This window comes from Amphiura filiformis, chromosome 11, assembly GCF_039555335.1.
Source record: "Amphiura filiformis chromosome 11, Afil_fr2py, whole genome shotgun sequence".
Classification (NCBI taxonomy): domain Eukaryota; kingdom Metazoa; phylum Echinodermata; class Ophiuroidea; order Amphilepidida; family Amphiuridae; genus Amphiura; species Amphiura filiformis.
Window position 1 is genome coordinate 8,708,366 of NC_092638.1, and position 19,903 is coordinate 8,728,268.

The 19,903-nt window shown below is 34.6% G+C and overlaps 1 protein-coding gene across 2 annotated transcripts in view; it reads left to right on the plus strand.

The window, feature by feature from the left end:
• LOC140164314 (uncharacterized) overlaps positions 1–19,903 on the plus strand; it is a 156,958-nt gene that overhangs the window by 38,592 nt on the left and 98,463 nt on the right. The window contains exons 14-20 of one of the 2 annotated variants that reach the window (XM_072187588.1): positions 864–1,109; positions 1,501–1,605; positions 2,769–2,990; positions 3,708–3,815; positions 4,405–4,665; positions 5,264–5,553; positions 6,342–9,581. In XM_072187588.1, coding sequence (XP_072043689.1) covers positions 864–1,109; positions 1,501–1,605; positions 2,769–2,990; positions 3,708–3,815; positions 4,405–4,665; positions 5,264–5,553; positions 6,342–6,386 — 1,277 coding nt within the window. In that variant the 3' untranslated portion in view covers positions 6,387–9,581. Of the gene's footprint in view, positions 1–863; positions 1,110–1,500; positions 1,606–2,768; positions 2,991–3,707; positions 3,816–4,404; positions 4,666–5,263; positions 5,554–6,341; positions 9,582–19,903 lie in introns of those variants that run through there. The other variant, XM_072187587.1, reaches the window with a different exon arrangement.

A 19,903-nucleotide genomic window follows, 5' to 3' on the forward strand; every position in this document is an offset into this window, starting at 1 on the left:
GGATTTGGGACGTTTATTACTGGTCATAAATTCCGTTTATGACCAGTACGCAGGGCATAAACAAGCTGCGTCACGCAGCGTTGAAACCTAATTAACAAGATCCACGATTTGCTGGTGTTGCGTACACGCGCATCACCGCGACCATCTCACGCGGAGCGCAAACGATGAACGCGTAACTCCCGGCCGTTGACCTCATGAGCCGAGCTGCTTCCTGCAAGTATGTCTACTCATTTTCTCCCAATTTTTGAAGGAAAACGGTATGGAAATGTTATTTAAACTTGTAAACCCTTGTTATTGTTATTTGTATTGAATTCCTAAAATTTTTCAGAATGTTGGGTATGTATGAACGGGGTTCATTCATAGGATTTCGGGCATGATCATTGATTTATGCCCTCGGCTCACGCCTCGGGCATAAACAGCGATCATGCCCTCAATCCTATGAATGAACCCCTAATTTATGTTTGCTCTTTTAATATTGATTCTTTTTCCGTTAAAAAGTTAGTGTTACTTATATTCAGGATGCTGTTGGGATGCCATTTTGCTTAACATTGTCTGTAATAGTCGCGTGTTGCAGTTATGTGCACACAAACATAATTGTTTAAATATTTTTACGAACTCAAGGGTTAAGAACCAGAAAGCCGTAACTCCGCTCTCACAAAATGAGCATAAAGTTGGCTCCATACTTTGGTCTTCAAAAATCAATATTTCCTCCACATTGTCTTTTGTTTTGTATTGAATTTTGTCATGATTAATGGACTGTATCTTCTATAGTGCCCTGGCGACTTTATGTTCATTTTGTGGTAGCAGGTGATTGTGAGTTGAGGCTTTCTGGTTCTTAACCCTCGATTACTGTTTTATTTCAGAATTTGATGTTACTTACGACACTGCACAATCTAATGATTTCTCTATTACACCAAGCAGCAGCAATTCAGTGACATTTCCTCCTGGTATTTCCTCTCAACCTATCACTATAACTATTAACGATGATGATAAGGTTGAAGGTCACGAGGCTTTCACTCTCACTTTGAGAGATCCTAAAGGGGACGACTGCCCCAATGGTAATAGAGGAGAGAATTATCAACTCCATATAAGGATTAGAGATAATGATGGTGAGTTGCAAAGTTGAACATGAACATTTTTTTCATTATTTAAATTTATTTTAGGCGCCAAGATTCTCACAAACATATTGAAGCAGCTAGAGATACTAAGAAGTTCTATACAGAAAATGGTAAAATCTTTTAACTTTCTCTGTAAGTCACAAACATTGTTTTAAACACGTTTTAAAACACATGTTGTTCCAAAAATGTATTATTTTTTATTTGCATAAATGTGTACTACATATTATTCGGGTACCAATAACACTGATATAATCGATGCCGGATCTAAGTAATTAAAAGTAATTAAATGAGTTAGCTTATACAGGTAATTATTTACCAAAGCAGTACACATCATTTTGAAATAAAAAGATAAAAATGTATTATATTTTATCATATTTATTAGGTGTGGTCAATTGGGAAAACACAGCTTGCACTGCTATGGAAAGTGACGGTCAATGTGAAGTATGTTTAACCAGAACCGGGGATCTGACAGACTCTCAAACCGTTCGTAAGTACTGCAAAGTGATCTGATAACATCTAATTCCGATAGAATCAGGAATGTGATAAACGCCTGAAGTTTTTTGATATAATTAAGAAAAGAATACCAGATAAAGAATTTAAAAAAAATGATACCAATCAACAGAAAGACTTTCAGCTTTATATTTGCAACAAATTTAGTTTTCTATGACAAGCTGATTAATGTACATTTAAAACGATGATGTAATTGATGGAAACTCCCACAATTGTAATAAGCTATCATCATGATCTATTCTGATAAATTTCCTAGTAACCCATCTATTTGACATTCACCATCAGAATAAAATGGTGGCAGGTACTGGTACCACATCCCTCGCGTCGCTTTTATGCTAGTGATCTGGAGTTTTGCCATTTTCCCTGTAACCCTTCTCCTCCTGGTGGTGTATGTGATTATGAGCCATTATGAAATACCAAATCCAATGCTAGGATATCAATCACAAAAATGTATAGGGTTTTTTTTTTATGGAAAGACTGAAATAAACAGTGACTGGTAAATTCCCGGGGAGGGCACTCACTAAAAATTGGTGACGGGGATGTGCGGCCACATTGACCCCAATTTTTCAACTCCCTCTCACCCAATGACCCCCTTTTTTGTTTGACTGAACTCCCTCGCATCAAATGACCCTCTTTTTGTTTTCCTCTCACCGACTGACCCCGTTTTTTTCATTATTTTTCTTCAAAAAAAATTTCAAATTTTGATGACCTTCTGACAATTCTATTTTTAATATTTTTTTCTAATTTTATATTTCGACCCAAAATTTTACCCAGTTTCACAGAAAGACCCCCTTTTTGGTAAGATTTTCCCCAGTCTCACGAAAAGACCCCCTTTTTGAGGGCCCTCTCACCGAAAGACCCCCTTTTTTGGTATCTAGGCTCTCACCGAAAGACCCCTAGTTTCGAACTGCTGTCCGCACATCCCCGTCACTATCAAAGTCCAGTGCACCCCGGGGGGTAAATATAGACATGTTTTTACATACAAAATCGAAACAAACTTCTATCTTAGTATGAGATTTATTGTGAAATCTTCTGGATTTTGTAGGAAGCGTCAAAACTGATTCTAAAAATATATACTTATTGTTATCGCAAATCAGGTTTGAGATGATTTTATGATGAAACTCTACTTTTTTTGCTCAGTAATATCGGCAGTATCCAATTCAGCACTTATTGGCTCAGATTTCACCGACATCAGAGAGATACGATTTGAAGAAGGGGATGCAAGAGTATGTGTTCACGTTCAGATTACACGTGATAGCATTGTTGAGTCAACTGAGACATTCACTCTGACCATCACCCCAGGACAAGGAATCGACATTGGTTCCCAACATACCACTACAGTGACTATCATCGACGATGATGGTAAATGTATATTTTTCTAAATGCTTATCTAAAATGATCAACAAGTATCAATAGGTACATTTTATCAAACATTCATAACCTCATGAATATACGCGATGCGTGTGATCCGATCATATTTTATTATTTGTGGACGCGTACGCAAATGAAAGTCATTAATTAATATCTTACAATTGATCGCAAAGTAACATTGTTCCAATCCGGCCCTCATGAATATGCGACTCGCAGCATATAATGAACCAGAGGACGTTGACTTAGTCTGTATTAGCCTATGCCCAAAACCTAATTTCACGCAAACTATTTCATAGACTCATTATGTAAGCATTAATGTCTATCATTAGCGCAGACTGTTCTCGTTCGTATGTTAATCATGGTTCAGGGTACGCTAGTTTTGTCCTACATCAGAGGTCGACAACTCATATTAATGTGGATGTCAGTTGGCGTGTTACCATGTTCATACGCAAACGCACAAGACTCGGAATTGACTATAACATGTGGCAACAGTTGTCAAGGGGCATATTCACCCCAGAGCCCTATAGGATGCTGGCCACCAACATATTTTTTAGAATTTGAGGCGTTTTTGACCATTTGGTCAAATCTAGCCCCTTCAAAAAACCCTTGACATCCTGGCTACACCACTGCGTAAACGATAGACTAACGATGCTCATCAGACATGTATTTTTTACGTTTAATATCAATTTGTTTTGTTTTGTCAAACAGCTAGAGATCAAGTAGGCTGGGAGCTACCGTTTTACGTGTTTAGTGAAGCGGTGGGTAGCAGTGCAACAGTGTACATCACACACACCGGCAATAATGATATCAGCGTCAGTGAGTATGCAACTTGACATTCACACTCATACTGACCATCCCTTAACATACTATTTCATCCAATATAAACACCATTTAAATTAAAAGCAAATGTTCCCAGGATTCATAGTGTTATCAGTTTGCCACCCAATTGTCAAAAGTGTTCACACTTGCAGTTACTGATACATCATCTAAGGGTAACGACAATTCTTAAATTGAGTCCTTATAGCACGCGTCTCATAAAAGTGATAACCGAACAAGTGATTATATTATTGTTCATTAATAATGTAGGGAATTACAGATTTTGTGATCACGATGTCCATTTTGGGGTTAATTATTGAGCTGAATTTGTCATCTTATGGTGCATTTCAATACCTTGAACATGATGATGCAATAATGCACTGCAAAGTTGACATCTATTTGAATCACCTATTTGAATCAATGATATTCTAATTATTATAAGGATATCATGTGCCGGAATCATATGATATGATATACATATAATTATGATGTGGTTATGATATGATATGATATAATATAATATGATATGATATAATATGATATGATAATGATGTTTACTTGATATGGTGTTTACTTGTTTAATAAATAGGTGTGACTTCAAGCTCTGGCACAGCTACATCAGTGGTAGATTTCACTCCAGTCTCAACCAGTTTCCCCATCCCACAGCAAACAACGCGATACCGTCTACAACTCCAGATCATAAATGACGGAGTAGATGAACCAGACGAAAGCTTTGTGTTGACTCTGCGGTCTGATACAGATTCTGTTTCTGTTACGCAAGCACAAACCACCATTACAATTACAGATGATGACCAAGCTACTACTCCACCTCCAACTCGACCTCCACGAAGTAGGTTGAAAATGAACTTATCAGGAACATGCAAACAGTATTGTAATTATATATTCCAAACATACCAACATAAGTAAAGAACAGATATTGGATTCCAATATCTGTGAGTAAAGAGTGTCATCAGTTTCGCCGCCGGAACATATTATAAAGGAGGAAAATAGGAAAAAGGATGCCACCCGGAAGTTGAACTTATGACCTAAGATAGCTTCGTGATTGGGCAAACTGTATATAAGTGGTCACTTAGTATTTGAATGTTTCACACATTAATCATTTTCAACGATATTCCAAACATGCCAACATAAATAAAGAGATGTCAACAATTTCGCTGCCGGAACATATTATAAAGGAGGAAAATAGGAAAAGGGATGCCGCCCGGACCTAAGATAGCTTCGTGATTGGGCAAAACTGTAAATCCGATATATAAGTGGTAACTTAGTGTTTGAATGAAAAAAAACCCTGCACGACCTTTATTTATGTAACACCCAAAAAGCGTTTGCAGGTGCTTGCAGGAAATATTTGAAAGAAGCGTTTGGCAAAAAAGATAACAACTAGAATAATCCAGTCATATACACGCATTTATTTTTAAATTTCTTTACAGGTTTAAGTGGTGGAGCAATCGCTGGGATTGTCATTGGTTCCATTATCGGTGCCCTCATTCTTGCCATTGTTGCAGGAGTGCTGTTTTGGTTCTGTATTCGAGGAAGAAGTGCGCTTCCTGTTGCTGGTAATATGGGTGTTGCCACACCTGCGCCACAACCAGGCCAATTACAGCTGGTTCCACTTGGTTACGGTGGTAATGCCTTTGGTGTTCCAAGTAATGGATTTGGATACCCGTATAATAGTTTTGGGCTCCCAAACAATGGGTCTGGATACGATAATTTCTATGGGGTAGGTATGAGCTTAAAGTCATAATGTACGATTTCCGTCGTATATTAATTTGGTTATTCTTCACCCAAAATGCTAAAAATAATATTAGTATTAACTGCCAGGAAGGGTTACTGTTCATTTTAAGCCTGGCTATTTTGGACGTTTAACATGGATTTCTAAAAAATCATAGTATGACTTTATGTCAAAATTGCTCTGTTGACCTACAAACACAACCAATTTGGCTGATTCCATTAGGCGTTAGTTGGGATGTGTAAACATTACAAATATGCCAAAATATTAATATCATAAAAGCTTTAATGTGCTTGAGAGGTATTTTAGGGATTTTTATATACTCGCCTTTGTATGTTTAGCCGTAAAAGTTTATCTGTTCTTAATTTGACTGAAACTGGTTATTATGTTATAAATCTTAAAATAGCATGTTAAGCACGCCAATTCTTATTGATACAATAATTATATTGATATAGCTGATATAGCTATGTATGCAATATGAAACAAGTATATGATTGGAATCTTCATTTGTTTGAAGGAATTTCCAGGAGGAATTTGTCGGATTAGGAAATTATTTTGTCTTATTTGACTTATCACAAAAACAACATGATACTTTTAGTGAAAAGTGTATAATTTAAATTTGTGGACATCTGTGATTGTGAATTTTTGATAGAAATGTCCTGTAAATAAATAAACGAATCATATATGCTTTCTCTTCAATGTTACATTTACATATTAATTTATTCATTGCCCAGTGGATATGTTAAACAATGTTAATCTTTTATTATTTTTTATTACAGAATACTGCATATGGCCGCAACCCTTATGGTTTTGGATACCCATAGATCCGATGACGGTGGATTAATTGAATACATGAATACAAAACCCACCCAAGTCCATGGAAAGTGATTTTGGGAAAACTGAAAAACAAATGTGTATCATACACGCTGAGCATTGGGTTCAACTTTAATACATATGATATGCCTATGTATAAGCAACAATTTCCCATGCTTAACTCAATTTGGCCAAAGTATGGACTTGGGTGTGTTTTGTGTTCATGTTTTCAATTCTGAAATAGCTCTCTATTACACATAGGAGCAACGTGACTTATAATCTACAGTACAATGTCAGAGAAAACTGTTCGAATACTTCAATTATAAATGATCCTCACCTATAATCGAAGACCGAATTAAAAAGGCTAGTTTGCGTATGACATCCTGTCAACCAGACCAAAAATGCAGTACTGCACAGGTCAGCAACCAATCACGTCGCGTCTTTGCCCTGACGTCGGACGCAAGCAAGTCTTTTTTGCATAATATACTCATCGTCACCATTATGTCCTCCCAACAATGATTGGTGGAGAAAGGGGACGGCATCTGTGAAGGAGGAACACTATAATTCTTAGATTCAATTCACTCAAATAGCACAGTGTGGTCAGAAGAGCGCGAATTAGGGCAGTGTTCGAACAATTTTTATCTGAGACTGTAGCTTGTAATAATAATTTTCTTTAAATTAAAAAACTATATTAAGGCTATAATTATCGTAGTTTGCTTTAAGATTATATAGATATGTAATAATTATCTACTGTAAGACTGTATTATACCGGAAATTCAATTTTGTCGTACTTTTAAGCTTGACTTACAAAAACAAACAACTTCGGCCTTTAAAACATGCAATATATTTAAAATTCATTGTGTTTTTTCAAGCGTAAATTACCCGTTTTTTGTTTGTTTGTTTGTTTTGTTTTTATTTTTTGTATTTTCTCTAAAAAACTGTTAAAGACGATATTAAATAATTAATGCTATAAAAAATAACAACAACAAACCGTTTGATTACATTTCTGATGTATTTGGGTTTTATATGGCACCCGATAAGAAGAATCCAATGGAATAGCAAAGTTTCTAATCCATTTCATAGATTGGTTCCATATCTATTCAACATGTGCGACAAAATTGGATTTGAGCGGTCCCACTTTATAGCAGGGACCTATTAGCGAATAACAGGGAAGGTGTATACAAATATTGTATAGCTTTTAAAGCTTTGTTAAGGTTATTATCCCAGACCCGGGCGTCTCTTATAAGCAGTGTATTGATATGCGGTTCATTTAGTAAGAACAGGAACGATGGTCCCTTATAAACCAAAACAATTGTGAGAAATGCTTCACTTTACCATGTTTGAGACAATTGTATTGGTGGACCAGTGGGTATCATGTCTTAGTTTAGTAGTACAAGTAACTATAGGAAAGAGATGTTTTTTTTGTTTCAACAGGAATAAAGAAGCTAAAATTAAGAAACTCCGTTAAGGGCTCTGGTATGAACGTTTGAAAATTATTTTTGTGGGACATGAGAAAACATGGGATGACATGGGATGTAAGAAACCCCGGTAATTAGGTGTGTGGTATGCATATATTAATTTCACAATTTGTAAAAGCAGCGTAAAGGATTCTACGTAGTATTGTAAATAGTAGATAATGTATTGGCGCCATATAAGCCTAACTAAGTTAGTTTAGAGAACCAAACAATGCCACTGAAAGATGATTCTTGCAGTTTCGGCCTCATAGCTATTCAGTGCCCCTTGTCATGCTTGCTGGAGCACATCCATCCCGACTGGGCGGTCTCAAAGGCAATTCATATCCAGTACCGTTTAAATCCGTCCTAGATCGGAATTGATTTGTTGACATTTTAAGTGGTGTGGAAAAACTACACATTTTGGTGCTTCCCAGAAATCTTAGGCAATTATTTCCGGGAAAATTATTTGAATTAACGGCTCTAAAATATAGGGAAACATGATTTAAAGACAGATTTTGATTGTTTATGGTAGTATTAAATGGTCTATAACATACGAAACCAACTAATTTTCAGTTATAATAAAACGTAATTTAAATTAGCATTTAAGCATAGCATTTTGAGGAAAGTAATTAAAAACCATTTTGAGTGGCGATCAGTACGGGAATCAAATTTCATTATAAAGGTTTTTTAGGGAAAGGGTCCAATTGCTTGCCTGTATATCTGCTTAAATAATCGATCAAACATATATTGAAATTAAAACATTTTAAGGCTGGCAAGTTTGACCAACCGTTTTGTTTGAGTACAAAACTGTATCCAAAATACAACATGAATAGAATTAAGAAAGTTTTAAATAGGCCTATTAGACTAAATTGTCAAATTACAAAATGTGTTTTTCAGAAAAAAGTTTAAGAGCAAACAGAATCACTTTTGTACATAAAGTTTACTTTCACCTTTATGTTTGTGGAATGTTTGTTTGTCTGTAGTTTAATAATTATTGTGATCTGCCGTTTTGGTGAGTTACATTCTAGGAAGAAAAATGCGGCATGTTTTCAGTCAAAAGAAGGGTTAGGAGGTAATTTGTTTAACCCCTTAGCACTCCCTATCGATCTAACATTCTCTCTGATTGGTCAATTACATGATATCTTCATTTAAATCACCAATCAGAATGGAGCTTTGAAAATAATTCACCCTAATTTTTTTGCGTGGTGAGATTTCAACAAGGTTGCTTATTGGTCCAATTGATAATGAAAACTTCTTTTTGACCATTCGGCAGGTAGTTCTCATGGGGTTAAAAGAGTTGCTACAAATGTTATCCTATAGCTGCACATTAAAATGTCGTGTTTTTGTTTATGTAAACTCAGCATTTCGTAAATCACTAATAAGAACAAGTCATTAAATGTGAATAAAGGTTTACATAGGAACGATTAATAAATATTATGTTTTTATTCATAACAAAATACAATATGAAATAACAAGTACATTTTAAGAACTTTTTAAGAATATTTTTATATATTCGTATAATATATAGCTATATCTTGCCAATTCTATCATATTAATGCAATAAAGTATCAAGTGATTTCCAGAAACTTGCCTTTTAGTCATGTATATGGTCGAATCCAACGAAAAGTGTACACGGCATGTTCAGGGCCATAACTTAAAAGTATTAATCAATTGGCATTCGTTTTTGTATTGTGTTTATTCGCCTTGATCATACGCTTCGCGCCATATATAATAAGACCCCTTCTGTGTAAAACTTAGACACAGAGACCCCAAAACATGCTATTTTTACCCATTTTTTCAAAATATTTCTTAAAGTATTTTTAAAAACATCTAAATCAGTTATGAAAAGAAGTCATTGGATTGAATCTAAATTGATTTCCTGAAAGGTGTGTATTCAAAGATTGCCTGTTCAATTTTTCACATATTTGTACATAATTATGAATTTTTTGTGATACTTTTTTGAGTGGTATTTTTTACATTACCTACGAATACAATTTTTCATAGCTCTAGATATATCTTTAAAAATGGAAATCACTAATAAATGCGCAATTGATACAAGCTTTGATATGTCCAATACTGAAATGCATTGCATTCGGACATCTTTATTATTGTGTTTAGCTGCCAGAAATTCTAAATGGCACAAAGGTAGGTTTGGTAAAAAATATGCATTACCTCCGAATACATGTTAAAAGTTGTGCCATTTCCACAAAGTGAGAGAATAGTAAACAAAAGTTAAGCAATAGGTGCAGGGTAATACACTCTTTATTTCTACCAAGTTTCAATAACCTGCGTTTAAATATTTCTGAGATGTCAACAATAAAAGCAAGTATTCGTAGGTAAATTTCGGTAACCGAATGTTACCTACGAATACACTTTGACATCATGACAGTATTGTGAAACACCGCCATTCATGCTAATGCCCATATTGGTACATAACGAAGGCCTGTATGTTTGCTATCAAATCATATGTCAATGAAAGCATGCAAAACTGAATACGGCTTAATTGGTGAAAAATATGTACTGAAATAGACGACGGTCTGCTCATTTGAAAGAAAAATCAGATTCAAAGAAGATTAGAAGGGATAAATACTTGGATTTGTCAACTGTCATGTGTGCTTCATTTTAAATGTTTACCGACCTTCTGGTTTCTGAGTAATTTGTGTCCAAATTGATTTATTCGAAGGTAACTTTTGACGTTTTCGCTAAGGTTACCAACGAATACCATGGAAAAAACGACTGTTCTCATTGTCTCATGATCTAGACAACACATTGATGGACCCTGGTATAAAGCTAATTGTAGTTGCCCTCAAACGAAAGGCCACAAGACGTAACTGACTCCAAGATGGACTTCACAAGTCTGCAATAACGGTTTGAAGTGATTTGTGTGCAATTAAGCAAATTAAAGTCACTTTAGTGCCTTTATTTCTTACTTCAATCCTCTTTCAACCGCTGTGAACCGACATTATTAATACATGATTTCATTTCTATTGTAGATGTTACATGTCATATGGATTTCCAATACTGGTGAATAAAAATGTCATAGCACAACTCTAAAATATAAAAAAATGGCAATTGGAGATAATACACGTTCCTCAACTACAATTCAAATTTCTTTATGCAAATGAGATTACGTAATTAAAGGTACTCTGATACTAAATTGTTGTGTGTTTTGAAAGACAAAGGTACAAACTTTATTGATCGTAAGTAACAGTCATCTAAGTCATGCATGAGCGGAGATAAATAATGGTTGCGGGATATTATTGAACAACCCTCGTATAGCTATATCTTGCCATTTCTATCCTATTAATGCAATAAAGTATCAGGTGATTTCCAGAAACTTGCCTTTTAGGCATCTATATAAATCTTGATCAAAGAAGTTTGCTACAGAAGAAACTGGAAAATGATATGCAAAATGCATAAAATATTTTGTTATTACATTTTTGGCACTTTTGGTGATACCAGTATTTCTGGATTTTTTTTCTGTAGCATGAAAATCTTAAAAGCTACGTGCGTGGTCTTTTGAGATCTTCTTTTTTGCCTTATATCATTAGCCTACTACGATAATTGCCCTAGTCCTTTTTGTAATTTTGAGTATAAAGTACAAATTATGGCTCAAGCATGCATTTGTGGTGTGATCAAGCCAAACCAGTCTGAAGTCGGACATATTGAATTTTCAGTTTCCTTAAGGGAAGGGGTATGAACGTTTGGACAGTATTTATTGTGGGACATTAGAGCACATCAGACATATCGAATTGCATTCTGAATACGAAGAATGTCCTTCTGATATCAAATAATTTTGATTTTTGAAATTCGCAATGTAATACACATTTTATGGCAAATCATTAAAATTGATATTTTTGATATTTAACAGTACTTGAAGTAAACTTTATAATTCTGATGATTTATACTTAAAGTGTATGTAGGTGGGATGAAAAGCCGACGATAAATTGAAAATTTTGACCTTTCGTATTGAAGATATGGATTTTTTTCCCAAAACACCAAAAAAATAGGTCTTTTTGGAAAAAAATCCATATCCTCAATATGAAAGGTCAAAATTTTCAATTGATCGTCGGCTTTTCCTCCCAGCTACATACACTTTAAGAATATATCATTAGATTTATAAAATTTATTTCGAGGACTGTTATATATCAAAATTTGAAAATATCAAATTTTAATAATTTGTCATAAAATTTGTATTATATCGTGAATTTCAAAAATGAAAATTATTTGATATCAGAAAGACATGCTTCGTATTCAGAATGCAATTCGATACGTCTGAGGTGCTCTCATGTCCCACAAAAAATACTGTCGAAACACCATAAACGCTCATTCCAGATCCCTTAAGGGGGTACTACACCCCTGGCCAATTTTGTGCCTATTTTTGCATTTTTCTCAAAAATTATAGCACATTGGTGGCAAGTAAGATATGTATATTATAGGGGCAAGGACTACAACTACTGTACTGAAAATTCAGCAACTCAAAGCAAGTAGTTATTGATTTATTGATCAAATATTGGTTTTCCCTCATTTTTGACTGTAACTCCACAACTGTTGTCTGTGCTGAAATAAAATTTCTAGTGCAGTAGTTGTAGTCCTTGCCCCTATAATATACATATCTTACTTGTCCCCAATGTGCTATAATTTTTGAGAAAAATGCAAAAATAGGCACAAAATTGGGCAGGGGTGTTGTACCCCCTTAAAACAGCATAATTATGTAAAGCTACATTTTTCAGAATATGTCATTGAATTTGGACAACCAGTTCAAAAGATGTTAGCAGTTTCCAAAACAATAGGAAACAAAAGGAAACACTTCTATTGTTTGTTTGGCTCCTGGGTTTGCATGTTTGGCTATATCTCAAAATCAATATTTCCGATTTCCAATGATGTCCAAAACGTTTCGTGCTTCCTGAATTCTGGGTACTGCCTTTTCAAACTTGTTTTTAAAACGTTTTAAACATGTTACATTTTGGGGTTTGATTGGATAAAAAGTTTTAATAATATTAAATGTCGGGTTATATAAAGGTCATGGAAACTTTAAAAAAATGTTTTGTATGAAAACACATTAAAACAATATTTTTAAAATGTTTTTACAATGTTATTATTAAAAATGGGGGGGGGGTCATAAAATTTTGATGACCAAAATGTAGGGAGGCACAAGATGACCACAGATAGTGTGTTTATTTTATTCAAAAAGACTGATTTCAATACAATTTTAGCCTGTTTAGGGGGTAAGGTGTATCGGTAGTGGGGAAGGGAGTTGATAATTTTCAAGAAGTTGGCCTAGGGTAATGAATTTTGTTGCAAGTGTCATCCTTTGTTGCCTAGAGAACACGATATTTGCAGGTTTTTGGTTCATGATATAGGATGCAGGAATATACCATCAATGTAATGTGTGATTAAAATGGGCTCGTGTTTTGTAAGTGTAGTAGCAAAATAGAAGGAGACATATTTTGAGGCATAAGGGGGTTGGCATTTTCTTCGGGGGGGGTCCCAAATATACTGGGGTCATAAATGTTAGGAAAGAAAAATGGGGGAGTCATGAAATGTTGATGACCAAAATGTAGGGAGTCACAAGATGACCACATATAGTGTGTTTATTTTATTCAAAAAGACTGATTTTTGTTGCCGAAATAGGGGGGGGGGGGGTTGCAATGCGCTTTTATAAATACGCACGTGACTCATAGGCACGACATACCAAGACCAGCAACCGTGACCAAATCCTCCTGCATTGACCACTATACAGAAAAGCATAGGAACTATGTAGATACATTTGCTGCGATCAAACAAAATCAGTCGGAATTCGGAAATATCAAATTTTCAGTTTCTTATGGGATAGTAAACAACATTTTACACAAAGCTTCCTTTTGCAGAAAATCCCTTTGAGAATGAAAAACCAGTTCCAAAGATATGAGCAATTAAGGTTACACAAAGAAACATATAAAAAACGTATAAAAGACGTATAAATGTGTTCTCTAAAACTAAGTTTTCTCAGCAATCACATATCGTAGTGAGACAAATGTTGGTGCATGGATGTATCTTTACATTATTTTTGTGTGTTACTTATACATATTTTTAGAATCCGTTTGAAAATCCTTCGTTTAAATCCTTTTTACGCACCATAAAAAAAACATCAAAAACGCGTTCCATGCTGTTTTTTTTTTTCAAATGCGCGCCCCGTATAAAACCACGCCGAGTGATTGTTTTCTCCTTTTTTGTATTGTACTAAAATCGACCAAAGTAATAATGTTGCCATTTAACAGAACCAAATGCGGTACCGATTAATTTTTAGAAGACCGTTTTGAAAAGATAAATAAATAAATAAATAAAAAAATAAATAAAGAAATAAATAAATAAATAAATAAATAAAATAATAAATAAATAAAATAATAAATAAATAAATAAATAAATAAATAAATAAATAAATAAATAAAGAATAGACCAGTTATTTTAATATCAATCTTTTTTTCCAAATAGAGACGTAACAGTTTGTTTCAAAATCTCAACTTGTATTTAAATTTATTTGATTATTTTCCCCTTTCTCGAGTATCTCCAATTTGAGCCCTAAATAAGAATCTACTTCTTTTAATTCCACAATCTATTCCATTAACCCTAACCGCCTAAGGGCTTTTTGGCGACGGGAAGGGAAAGAAGGAAGGAATAAAGAGAGAAAAGAAGTAAAGAAGTTGTTTGCTCTGGGTGGGATTCGAACCCGAGATCCCTCGCATGCCAGGCACTGGGTCGGCGACACTTTGCCACGTGTCTTGGGCTTCGCTGGCCAGCGAAACCGAGCCTATATATCACTTAGGGCGATTGCGTCATCACACCACGTGGGATGCATGCACGAACAGCGTATATCAAGTAGTATTTTGTAGTATACCGTCCTGTTAGGGTTAAGCAATATCAAGGATTAATGTTACACGTCTCATAACAGATGGATAGTTAGCTTTGTGGTCTTATACAATGCTTTACAACTGGGAGATACCGAGATCGATTCCCACCTTTGCCTACTCTTTTTTTTTTTTTTCAAGTCTGGGAAATAATAAGTTTAGTTTGACTTGCCCAACTTGGTGGTGTAAAGTGCTATGAATATGAATTAATAACACAATAGCTAATTTAAATAAGAATGCGGTACATGCTAATGAGCTATTGCCATTTCCAGGAGATTATTCCATGTTGAAAGGTACATACGACAGCTGCATGCTATCGTTAATCCTTCCTAATGGTGCTAATTTCTCGTAGGCTTAATCGCCGTAGAAGTAGTGACGTAACAGGATTAATTACTATAGCGATAGGTGAAAACATTTTTTAATGTATTGCCCTGCGCTATAAGTAGGCTACACTCATTACCTCATGTATGTGTATGTGTACGATCATAATCATAGATTGAACACGATACCGCTCTTTTCGAAGACACTAATCGTACAGTACAGGTGCGAATTTCCATAAAATTACGATCAAACAATTACAATGCAAATTAATTGATGATGCATTTCAGATAATTTTGTTGAAGTGTCAATCTACACCAAAATAATGTGGTCAGTGTTAGTAAATGTCTTCAATGTTCGTTGAACTGTCTATTATAAAAATGGCCATTCTACACATTATCAAAAACAATGGTCAGTAAATTAAAAATTAATATAGATAAGTGAACAAATAAAAAATATACAACGTAGGATACTAGATTCTGCACGAGTTATCCGAATCTGTACGCCCTCGGAATATGATAATCCTGATAAACTACTCTCTAGCTACTCATGAGGGCGTTTTAAGGATCCACGACGTTAACATTTAATCAACAATCTATACCAAAATAATGTGGTCAGTGTTAGTATAATTTCTTCAGTGTTCGTTAAACTGTCTGTTATAAAAATGGTCATTCTACACATTATCAAAAACAATGGTCAGTTTATAAAAAATACTATAGATAATTGAACAAATGAAAAATACTAAGTATACAACGTATACTGCGCCAAGAAAGTATCCTTACACTTGGAAAAATAATCACAATTTCAAAACTGAACCTTAGTACTTTCTTAGTACTTAGTACTTTTCATTTGTTCAATTATCTGTAGTATTTTTTATAAACCGACCATTGTTTTTGATAATGTGTAGAATGACCATTTTTATAACGGCCAGTTTAACGAACATTGAAGAAATTTAGTAACACTGACCACATTATTTTGGTCACAAATGTTAACGTCAAAATAGCAGCCCCGGTGGTCGTGTGTCTTTAAAACGCCCTCATGAGTAGCTAGAGAGTAGTTAATCAGGATTATCATATTCCGAAGGGCAAGGCGTACAGATTCGCATAACTCATGCAGAATCTAGTATCATATACTGCTCCAAGAAAGTATCTTTACACTTGTAAAAATAATCACAATTTCAAAACTGAACCATATTGGGGTAAATTTGTTTTTTGTAATAGATGCACTATCTAATCCTGCACATTAGGACACCACATTGAATCCAATGTGACCTCAAGAAGTAAAGTTACAAGCAATTGAATAGACGACGGTCCCGGTTTAAAAGTGACAAATTGGCCTACACAAGGCGCAAAAAAAGATTCCAACAAGCGCAACAAAGTCTTAAGAGACTACACAGTGTATTCAATAAAGCCTCATTTAAAGCAGTATTTATTTCAGTTTTTACTTCTCTGTACTTTTCATAACTTGCATTTTATTTGTTAGCTCTGTTTTCATTTTTCTTTTGTTCCTTTTGTTTTAAATTAAAGGCACACACAAATTAGCCATTTACCACTCTCAAACCAGATGTCTATAGTCCGTGGAGTTTTGAATAGGCCAGTGTGTCACTTTTAAAACTGGACCTTCACCATCCCGGGCCAGGGTATACTTAGTAATTATTGCACCACCCCGTACATCACACCACCGTCAATAGTTAGGTACACTCAGTGTTACAAGACTCAGGTCCGGACACGGACTAAGTCCGCTTTCAGTGGACTCGGGACTTGACTTGGACTTAACTTGGACTCTGCTGGAGTCAGACTTGACTTGGACTCGGGACTCTGTTGGACTCTAAATTAAAACCGAGTTCGCCTCAAGTACAGCGATATTTTTCGGCCATGATGATGACTTTTAGCATTCATGTTTGCCCTGGATGATGATAATATTATGTGTATACTGTAGACTGTGCAGCAGTATAAATCAGTGCGTGTTTGACTCTCCATAATCAGGAGCTTCACAGAACACTCAAGTGAATTTATTTATAGTGAAAGTCATTTTGACAATACTATGCTCAATTATTACTTCTTCATGTTTCCCATATTTCAACGTTTATTCACGGCATAAAACACCAACAAAATTGTCCGGGAAGGGGGGGGGGGCACTCGACTTTGGAAGTAACGGGGATGTATGGAGAGCAGCGTCTTTCGGTGACACCAAAAAAGGGGATCTTTCGGTGACAAGGCCCCCAAATTGGGAGGTATTTTGTTGAGACTGGGGGAAATCGTTCTTAAAAAGGGGGTCTTTTCGTGAGACTGGGAAAAAGTAAAAAATAATTACAAAAGTTTCAATAATATATCAAAATTTGAAAATTTTTGAAAAATGTCATCAAACTTTGATTTTTTTGTTGAAAAATTTGAAGAAAATAATGAAAAAACTGAGTCATTCTACAATTCTTTAAAAAATGGGGTCTTTTGGTGAGAGAAAAACAAAAAAAGGGTCATTGGGTAAGAGGGAGTTCAGTAAAACCAAAAAAAAAGGTTTATTGGGTGAGAGGGGGTTGAGTTGAAAAATGGAGTCAATGTGGCCGCACATCCCCGTCACCCATATTTAGTGAGTGCCACCCCTCCGGGGCAAAATGGTAACTCTTAAACATTTGTAAAGACTGTAAGCATGGTAAATATAGTTGTACATCGGTTGGTCATAAAGTTTTAATTTATCCAAAGCAGGCAGTCCCTTTTTCCTGTACGAGGGAATGTGTTGTGTTTTTTGGAAGGGCATAGTTGAGTTGAATTGTTAATCAAAGATTTTCAAATTAATCTAATTAAGGTTATACGAGGTATTGTTGGTCGAAGCAGCCAAAAAAGAAAATCGATTTTAATTATCTGAATCAATATATTATTAAAAAATAACACTTTGTTGTTTTGCAAAAGTTCATTCTACAAATCGTATACTTTGAAAACCTGCTTAATTTATTGTTGTTAATGAGTTATGTACATTTTACAAAAGTGTTATTGTTTCAGCCCTCTTTACAACATAATTCAAGAACCACTGAACCTACAAAAGTATATCTGTGATATTTGAATTCTTCTACACTCTCGCTATGAATTGAGCAATGCATATTTTTGCTAAAGCTCACTACCATTCGCAAGATGCGGTGAACTACATTGTTTTGTTGCTGCTTCGACCAACAATACATCGTATACCCTTAACATAAGTTATTGTTTATTGTCCCAATGATGAGAGTAGTTTGAGAAATCTCACTAAAATACATGAACGTGAAGGAAGCTGCTTTGAAAAACGATAAATGAATAGAATTAATTAGCTGTGAAATCTACTTTGAGTTTGTCAATTTAAATCTAAAAATAAAATAAAATTGAATATGTGTTATTATTGGGACCACACTACATATACACTGAAAGTTCAAACCTGATGTATTCAATGTGAATACTTTGAAAAGAATATAGGTCTATTCTAATTGTACCATGCATCGGTTACCGCAAAACATGACAACAAAAGCCATAATGTTAGGGTCAAACTGTAAGGAATTTCATTGCGCATGCAAGCATTACCGATAGTTTTGTTTAGTATCGGAAGGGGAAGAAGAAATGAAAAAGGAGAGGAGATGAACAAAGAAGTCAGTTTCCTTAAAATAATAATATAATTTAGAAGAGAAATATATTGATCTTATATGAAATGAATCAAGAAATGTGTTAAGGGATGGGGTATGAACGTTTGGACAGTATTTATTGTGGGACATTAGAGCACATCAGACATATCAATTGCATTCTGAATACGAAGAATGTCCTTCTGATATCAAATAATTTTGATTTTTGAAATTGCAATGTAATACACATTTTATGGCAAATGATTAAAAATTGATATTTTTGATATTTAACAGTCGAAGTAAACTTTATAAATCTGATGATTTATACTTAAAGTGTATGTAGGTGGGATGAAAAGCCGACGATCAATTGAAAATTTTGACCTTTCGTATTGAAGATATGGATTTTTTTCCTAAAACACCCAAATTTTAGGTCTTTTTGGGAAAAAAATCAATATCTTCAATATGAAAGGTCAAAATTTTCAATTGATCGTCGGCTTTTCCTCCCAGCTACATACACTTTAAGAATAAGTCATTAGATTTATAAAATTTACTTCGAGGACTGTTATATATCAAAAATGTGAAAAATATCAAATTTTAATAATTTGTCATAAAATGTGTATTATATCGTGAATTTCAAAAAATGAAAATTATTTGATATCAGAAAGACATTCTTCGTATTCAGAATGCAATTCGATATGTCTGATGTGCTCTTATGTCCCACAAAAAATACTGTCGAAACGCTCAAAACGCTCATTCCAGATCCCTTAATACAATACAAAAGAAATTGGTTATTCAATATAATACATAAGAAATTGAACATTAAGCAAAGTGATGAAAACGATTCTCATAAATTTCCTATTTTTTAATACAATACAAAAGATATAGGCTATTCAATAGAAGTTGAAGATTTTGCGAAGTGATGAAAATGATTCTCTTAAATTTCCTATTTTTTTTAATAGAATACATAAAATAGGTAATTCAATAGAATCCCCCCAATCATGTTCGGTGCCCCCTCCAATATAATGACCCACGCATGATTTCATGATTATAATTTATTTTGTGTTATAGGGCAATGATTATCCTGGTGTGTAGGGGGGTATACTACTCTCGGGAGAGAAAGAGCTGGCTAATTTTTAAACGGACAAGCTGCCGCCCCGGGGAAAGTTGTTGCAATGTCAACTTCTTTAATACAATGAAAACCACGAGTCGAGACTTTGTGATATGTAACTTTTACTAAGTAGCATCGGTGGTTTTATTTCACAAAAATGCATATCGTACATGTAAAGAGA